This window comes from Plasmodium relictum (assembly GCF_900005765.1).
Source record: "Plasmodium relictum strain SGS1 genome assembly, contig: PRELSG_00_v1_15, whole genome shotgun sequence".
Classification (NCBI taxonomy): domain Eukaryota; phylum Apicomplexa; class Aconoidasida; order Haemosporida; family Plasmodiidae; genus Plasmodium; species Plasmodium relictum.
Window position 1 is genome coordinate 1 of NW_021628832.1, and position 9,675 is coordinate 9,675.

At 18.5% G+C, this 9,675-nt stretch overlaps 1 protein-coding gene across 1 annotated transcript; it reads right to left on the bottom strand.

Annotated features, from left to right (window-relative positions):
* Positions 1-897: 897 nt before the first annotated feature.
* PRELSG_0001400 (hypothetical protein) lies at positions 898-3,258 on the bottom strand (the record flags this gene model as incomplete). The annotated part of the gene is made up of 2 exons (XM_028677812.1): positions 898-2,909; positions 3,159-3,258. 2 exons carry the CDS (start codon positions 3,256-3,258, stop codon positions 898-900), a joined length of 2,112 nt encoding a protein of 703 aa, XP_028531354.1.
* Between the last annotated feature and the right edge of the window lie 6,417 nt (positions 3,259-9,675).

The window sequence follows — 9,675 nt, forward strand, 5'->3', positions numbered from 1 at the left end:
TAATAGGTTTATTAAAAGATGCAGTAAAATTTAACTTCAATTAAATATTATGCATCATAAGAAAACAGTATATATATATAATAAAAACGAATATATATACATAAACGTATACTTAGTTATACATGTGATTTATTAATTGCCCGTTTAATGACTTTGCTAGAGTTTTAAACAAACAAATTAATAAAGAGCATTGTATAACTAAATGTACGTTTATATATATATATATATATATATATTAGTTTTTATTATATATATATAGTTTTTAATTATTACGAATAAGTTTTTATTTACAAAGAATTACTTATTCTTTTAATTAAAAACATACAGACAAACTATAATAATTAATAAAGTCAAAATTTTATTATATTCAATGTTATTTCAAAATTTACATTGAATAATACATAAACATTTCTTTTATCTCTTAAGTTTTAATAAGTTAACATTTCTTATTTAATTTTTAAAACACAAAAGTCAAAAACATAACATAACATAAAAAAAAATAATTTCGACAACAACAAAAAAATATATCTTTATTATTTTTTTTTTTTAATTACAAAGATGATTATAAATAAAAATAAACAAAAAAAAATAACTTTATTTTATTTTTTTTTTTTATTAACTAGCGTCAGTGCATGGCTAACTTTCACGTACACAAATAGTAAACTAGCTTAGTGTACTACAAAAGGTTAATAACAAATTTTATTAACCAACATTCTCTTTATTAATTGGTTTGTTTAATACTTCATTTATTAATTTGGCGTTTAATGACTTTGCTAGAGTATTAAACAAACAAATTAATAAAGAGCATTTATGACTGAGTAAAATTTTATTACTCTTTTAAATAGACTTGTTAATTGTTATAAATGAGTTTTTATTTACAAAGAATTACTTATTCTTTTAATTAAAAACATACATATAAACTATAACAATTAATAAAGTCAAAACTTTAAATGGCACTAGTCTTGGTAATGGTATGACAGATAATATATGTTGTATTGTGAGTTCTTGCATTATTCCTAATGTTTCTTCTGAAATTCTTTCTGATCTTCGTGTTAATATCGTTTTTGCTGATTTTTTTGCTGTTTTTGATGTGTCTACTTCTTTTACCTCTGTAGCATGCATTGGGATTTGATTTTCTAATTTATTGGATATTTGTTTTTTCATTTTTATTGAAAAGTTTTGCTTTATTTCCTGTGATATTGTTCCTTGTTCTTGTTCGGCTGCTTTTTCTTCTATTTGTTTTGTAGTTTGCCTTTTTTTTCGTTTTACGATATCTGTTAGGCTTATTGTTGGTTTTTCTAATTTGATACATTCTTCATTTTTTTCTGATTTTGTTCCACTAATTTGCTCATGCATATTTTCTTTTATATTTGTTGGTGTTCTCTTTTGTATTTGTCGATTCATATATTCTTGAATTTGTTCTTGTTTTATAACTTGTTCAGAAGTATATCTTTGTATTTTTTCTTTTTCAATATTATTCATAGTATTCATATCAATTCTTTTATTGTACTCCTCAGTTTCTTGTGTTCCCCATTCAATTTTATTAGATGTACCTTTTTGAATTTTTGATTCCATCCGTGAATGTCTCTTTGATATTTTTTCTGGAATATTATCATGCGTGTTTTCTTGTTTTATTCTTAGTTTATGCCCTATTTCGGTATAGTTTACGTGTTCTTCAGTTTTTTCTGGACTTTGTCTTGTAATTTGACTAAACATATGTCCTTGTAATTTTCTTAATTCATGCGATGAATTTTTTGTTTCTGTAAGTTCTGACCTTTTTTTTTGTTGTTCTTCTATTTCTTTCTCTTTTTGTACTTTTTTTGTCATTGCTCCTAATATTGAGTCTGCTTCATTTCTTTTAATTTGTCCTGCTCCTTTTTCAATTTTCCTCAATATTTGTTTTTTTGGCTTTTTTATTGTATGTACTAATACTAGTGCTTTCATTTGTTCTATGGTGCTTTCTGAGTCTTTTTCTTTTAATTGCTTTATCACTTGTTCTTTCAGCTTCTCTACAGGGTTTATTGATTCTTTTATTTGTCCTTCCGTAAGTTTCAACGTTTGTCCTTTTAGTTGTCCTATCATTTTCTCATTTAGTAGTTCTTCCACTTGTTCTGTTAAATAAAATGGATTATGTATTGTATTTTGTTCCATAATATTTGATTCTATACTTTTTGATGACGATTCTTGTTTCTTACTATTTATTCTATTTGATTCTGATATTAATTCTAACCATTTTTTTCTGGAAGTCCATAAATAATTGCTAAAAGTATGATTATAAAAAAGTTTATATTTTTCCCACAGTGAATTATATGAACTATAATAGTTTACGTAATTAAGAGGAAGAGATCTTCTTCTTATTTCATCAACAAACAATTCTATAAGATCTCTTTGTCTTTGCATGTAATAAGTCCTCATTATTTCGAACCATTTCATCCACAAATATTTTAGATATTTATTATCCATATTTTCAAGGATTTTAGTATGTTTAAATTTATATATCATTTCATCCATCATAATATGCCAATTATTATGTTCCATTTCACATATACGTTCCTTTTTAATAACACACAAAGATACCCATTCTCTTTCCCACGATTTAATATCTATTGATATTTCAACATATCTTCTTTCTAATTCAAAAACAACACAAATAAATATATATTGGAAGAGATCTACTGAACTATTTCCTTCATTTAATAGTAGTAAATTCTTAATGTAATTTCCTAAATATTCTAAATCTTGTAAACTACTCTTTTTTTCCTGATAATTAAAATTATCAAATTTACTTAAGACAATACTTATTATGGTATCACGACTTGATTCTAAATCTTCAAAGAGTTTGCAAGAACAATGATTTAAATCTGAAGGAAAATGACAAAACTTACCTGATTCCAAATGTGATGAATTTTCTAATAAATAAAATTAAAAATAAAACTTTTATGAAATTTTAATTAAAAATAAATAATGTATGAATGAAAAGTAACAATATTTTCTGTAGTAATATCCATCAGAAATGTTAGTAATGTGTGAGTGTAATAAAAGAAAATATTTTATATATTACTAATTAAAATACATTTAAAATAATAATTTATAATTTTTAACACATAAAACCAATTTTTACAATTTTTTAATTATTTTTTTTTTTAGATTTTTTTCACCAGATTTATATTCTCTCTCTGCTGCTTCTACGAAGATAATTTTTAAAAAATTATAGAATGGTAAAAACTTAAATAAATAAAATGCTCTTGAAATTTTCATTTTAATTTTTTTCAATGAATAAACATAAAATTTAATTTCTCTTTCAATATCATTTAAAGGTAATAGTATATATACAAATATATAAAGAGAATTTTTTATTGGTAATTTTAAATTAATCTACAAATATTATATTTTACAATTTTTTATATAAAAAAAAAAAATTCTTTTTTAATTATTTTTTTATTACGAATATAAAAAGTTTTATAAATATAGTTGTTTTTTATATGGATTTTTTCGTGCAAACGAAATAGCATAACAATTTTATTCATCCATCTTATAATAAAATAACTATAGAAAGAGAAAATCAATGGTTCTTGTAGGTATAATAATTAAAAAAAATGTTTATTACAAGAAACGTGTTGTTATTCTATATTTAAAAGTAGTACCCTTAATTACATTTATAAACAAAATTTCTATTATTAAACAATGTAAAAAAAAAGAAAGGATTCTTCCTTCTTATTAGCAAAGTAAGCAATGCTGTTTTAATAAAGTATACTTTAAAATATCAATACTATTTTTAATTATTATAAATTTTTTATCTAAATGTACTCAAGAAATTAATGTTTTACAACCTTTTATGTATATTTTCTTTTCTAATTATATTCTGTATTTTTTGAATACAGTACGATATTCTATGAATTTTTTTTTTATTCAATTATAAAGCAAAAAAAAAAAAAAAATAATCTCCTCTAGAAATGGGATAAATATTATACTCTTTTAATATCATCCTTTAAAAGGTTTCTTAATAATTTAATAAAAAAATTTTTGCTTTTAATATCTATTTTTCTTTTTTTTGATAAAATTACATTTTTTTAATATATATATATATATATAAATAAGAAGTTTTAAAAATATTTTAGAAACTAAAAAAAAATATTGCTATACATATATTTTATATAATTTTTTTATTAATATTTTGTAATATTGCAGTTATATAAAAAAGAAATCCTTTATTTAAAAACTTATATTTTTAAATATTTTTTTATAATGCACATATTGGATAAATTCATGATTACATATGAGGGATGCAAGGTTTATAGCTATGTAACATCTTTTTTATATTGGTATGGATTATTTTATTTTATTTTTTTAAATATATATATTATGAATAGCAAGCGAATGCAAATTTAAATATTAATATGATTAATCATCCTATTTTTATTTTAAGTTTTTTTTTTTACTCTATTAAATTATTAAAAATTAACTATTTTTCAAGGTCATGAATCACCATAATTAAAAAAACACCTACATATATATATAATTGATTTATTAGTTGGGCGTTTAATGAATTTGCTAGAGTATTAAACAAACAAATTAATAAAGAGCATGTATAACTAAGTATATGTTTATATATATATATATAGTTTTTATGATGCATCATATTTAATTGAGTTAAATTTTACTGCATCTTTTAATAAACTTATTAATTTATTCAATTTTATTTCGAAATATACATTGATTATAACAAAAACACTATAAGTTTTATCTTTTATTTTTATAAGTTAAAAATATATCTTTATTTCTTGAAAATTTCCCCACAAAAAAAAAAAAAATTTTAATTTTTTTTTTTTTTAAAATGTGTCAAAAAAAAAAAAAAAAAAAAAAATATATATATATATATTTTTTATTTTTTTTATTTTTATTAGTGTCAGTACATATTAGTTTGTATATACTCATACAATAAACTTGCTTAGTGTACTACAAAAATTATAATATCTTTTGTTAATCAGTCATTGCATGAATAACTTGCATATACACGTGCAGTAACCTAGCATAGTATACTGAAAAAGGTTAATAATAGCTTTTATTAACCAATAATCTTCATTAAATATAATTTAAAATTTAATATATTAATGGTAATGCTTAATTTTGTACTATTAATTTATTATCTGTTCAATGACTTTGCTAAAGTATTGAACAAATATATAAAGAACGCGTAGAGATATGTCCATTGATTTTACTTTAAAAATATGTTTATGTTATTAATACTAAATTTTATACGTATTATTTATATAACTAAGCAATTATTGTTTGAGAGGCATATATATACTTTAATAAAAAAAATATGCTTTTATTTTTATTAAAAATTAAAATATTCACTAAAATTATTGATTATGTAAAAGTTATCTAATTAAAACAAAAAAAATAATAAAATTTTAATTATAGTTATTAACAGTGTTTTGAAAGTACGTAAAAAATTAAATACTAATAAAAACATAATCCTTTTCATTTTTCTTTTAAATTTCTAGTTTTGTTTAAAAATTAATTCTATTTAACAATAAAAAATTTACAAAAAACATTTCCATTAAATCTTTCATTATTATATCAGAAAAAAAACAAATATTTTTTTTTTTTAAATAAAGATATATTTTAAAAAGTGAACACATAAAGAACATAAAAATGTTTCTTTTTTTTTTTAGACTAGTGATTATATGGCAAATTCGCTGTTATCAGTATGAAAAATTAACTATTATATTATAAAAGGACAATATTATATTTATTAATCAACTATATATTTTATGAGATATTTTTTTCTCAGTGATATTTATTATATTACTTTTTTTTTTCTAATATCATATTAGTATTGAAATAACATAAAAATAAAATCATAATATCTTTTTCTATAATAAAGAAATAAGTAAAAGAATTAAAATTAAATTATACAAAAGTAATTTATAATTATATATTAAATATTTTGTATTTTTTCTTTCCTAAATTTTTTTTTTAAAAAATAAAAAATTTAAATTATTCGAAGAAATTGATTTCTTATACATTTATCTATTTATTTTATTTTTTTATTTTCATTAATGAAATATACATCTTTTTTCCTTTTATGATTTGGTATTTCTCGAAAATTTTAACAAATTATGCTAAAGTAAAATTGTTGTAATTAATAAAATAATCATTACTTATTTTTATTTTGCTCCATTTATGTTTTATGTTAATACTGTTAAAATATTTTAATATGTTTATTATGTAGTTCATAGATTATATTAAATAAATTTTTGTTAAAAAAATATGCATAATTTTGTAATAAATAAAAAAAAAAATTCTAATAATTTATAAAAGAACCATACATAAAAAAGTTATATGAAATTAGTATAAAATAATCTTTATATTTGATATATTAATTATCATACAAAATTATGTGTAGAAATATAAAATGAACCTAGTTTTCTCATAGTTATTTATACAAATTACTTATTTTTATATTCATTAGCTAAAAGGAAAGTTGATAAATAAAAAATCATTATTTAAAGAATACATTAAATTATGACTCTGAATATTTAATGAAATAGAAATATTAAAATATATAATACATTAATTTTTTAATTACATTATATTTATGATATTCACCTTTTTTTTTAATGTTTAGTTAATGTAAATCTACCAAAAGATATATATATATATATAATGAAATAAAACATAAATTTAGATATAAGTTCATTTGAATTTTATATTTCATTTTTGTCATGTTTTTTTTTTATTATGAAATTAAGCTTATAATGCTTCATTGTTTAGAATAGAAATTTTGAAATGTTTATAAAGAATAATATAATAAATATATTTAATATATAATGTTTTATGAATTATATAACAAATGTACTCTTCTAATATGATATAAACAAATAATTATAATTATAATATATATTTATGTGTAATATTTGTATTATACATGAATTTATATTATAGCTATAACATGTATATATAATTCTTTTTGCAAAAGATAAAGAGAAATTTTGCATTCTTTGTAAATATATATAAACAATTTATATAAAATTAAAAATTAAAATAATTTCGTACTATTTTTTTTTACTTGAATTAATTGAAATAACTATTTATATGTTTTTTTATTTACTTATTTATTTTTTCCTTTCTTTTTAAAATTGTTATATGTGAATTTGTAAAAATTGCAACAAATACATAATTTATAGATTGTGCGCTATTTTAAATGTTAATAATCAGGTAATGTTACATATTATAATGCCCATTTTTTAATTAAAATTTTTATAAACTAAAATTTTTTTTTTAATAATCATAAATTTTAAAGTTTTTTTTAATAATAATTAAAACGAATAATATATTAATCAATACATTTTAAAAAATTTGAGGCATATATAATACATAATAAATCATATAATATTCAATGTTATAAATTAAATGTAAACATTAATATAAAACATATATGTGATATTTGCAAAATAAAATCTTTTATAAATTTTTTATTTTGCGTTATTTTGATATTTTTATGGAAATTTTAAAGAAATAATTCATAATTTTTTTGAAATAATTTTAAAATTAATTTATTCATATTAAAATTGCATTTGTAATTTTTTCTATTAAAATAATAAACTAATGTAATAATAACTATTAATTCTGAATGTAACAATAAAAAAAATATATTGCCATATATAGGATCAATAAAGAATATTGTTATCATTTTTGAATATATAAAATGGTGATGTACTGTAAAGTGAAAAATTATCTATACACACAATTTTAGGAAAATGTGCTAACAACCAAGATAAAAATATCGCTGCACATATATATATATATTAATAATTTATTAACTATTCCTTCAATGACTTTGTTGGAGCACTAAAAAAATCATTTAATAAAGATCACGTAGATAACCTCCACTAATATTATTCATTATATATAGTTTATTGTAAACAATTATATTCTGTTTAAAAAATCATCTATATAATATAAAATAAATAGACTTTTTTTATTTATTGATCCAGTTTTTTTTTTTCGTAATTTTTTTTTATCTTCAATTAATATATATTAATATTTTTATAAATTTAAACCGATCGCACTCTAAGTAAAAAAAAAAAAATTAAGGATAAATAAAATATTTTATAGATTACATAAGTGATTTATTAGTTGGCTGTTTAATGATTTTGCTAGAGTATTAAACAAAAAAATTAATAAAGATTGTGTATAAATAAGTATACTGGTTTTTAGTGTATATACTTATTCTTATATTGTACATAGAAATGTTTATCATATTGATTTATTAATTGACTGCTCAATGACTTTTCTAGAGTATTGAACAAACAAATTAATAAAGAACATACATAACTAAAATTGCATTTTATAATATGGATTTATTAATTGGATGTTAATGATTTTGCTAGAGTATTAAACGAACAAATTAATAAAGAGCATGTATAAATAAATATACGTTTTTAAATATATATATACTTGTTTTTATTACGCATATATTGGTTTCTATGATGCATATTATTTAATTTGAATTAAATTTTACTACACCTTTTAATAAATATGTTAAATTGCTATAGAAGAGTTTTTATTTACAAAGAATAAGTATATTATTTTAATTAAAAACACACACAATTTATAACAAATGGCAAAAATAAAACTCTAATTTATTTAATATTATTAAAAAAAAAATATACATTGAATATTACATAAACATTATATTTTTTTTTTTAATTAAGTTTTCATTTAAGCAAAAATTAATTATCTAATTAATTTTTTTGAATAAACATTCACCAAAAAAAAAAAAAATTAAAAAAAAATAATTTAATTTTTTTTTTAATTACAAAGATGTATACCAAGTAAAATAAATAAACAAAAAAAAAAAATAACTTTATATTTTTTTTTTTAACTAGTGTTCAATGAATAAATTCATTTCCCTTAATTAATATGTATTTTGAATATTTAAAATTTAAACAATTATGTCTCTTTTAGGAAAATATTGCATGCTAAAAAATAAGCTATTAGAACCTTGACTAACTTAGTGTGTTGATTTATTAATTGCCCATTTAATGACTTTGCTAGAGTATTAAACAAACAAATTAATAAAGAGCATGTATAACTAAGTATACGTTTATATATATATATACTGTTTTCTTATGATGCATAATATTTAATTGAAGTTAAATTTTACTGCATCTTTTAATAAACCTATTAACAGTTATAAATGAGTTTTTATTTACAAAGAATTAATATCTTCTTTTAATTAAAAACATACAAATAATTTATAACAATTTATTAAGTCAAAATTTTATGATATTCAATGTTATTTCAAAAATATACATTGAATAATACATAAACATTTCTCTTATCTCTTAAGTTTTTACTAAGTTAACATTTCTTTCTTTTAATTTTTATTTACACTAAAAATTAAAACATAACATAACATAACATAACATTCATTCATAAAACTCTTCCAAAAAAAAAAAATATATAATTTTTTTTTTTTTTTTTTTTTTTAAATTACAAAGATGTATATATATATAAATAAACAAACAAAAAAAAATAACTTTATTTTTTTTTTTTTTTTTTATATATATAGGACTAGCGTCAGTGCATGGCTAACTTGTACGTATACAACTAGCAACTAGCTTAGCATGCTACAAAAGGTTAATAATACCTTTTATTAACCAG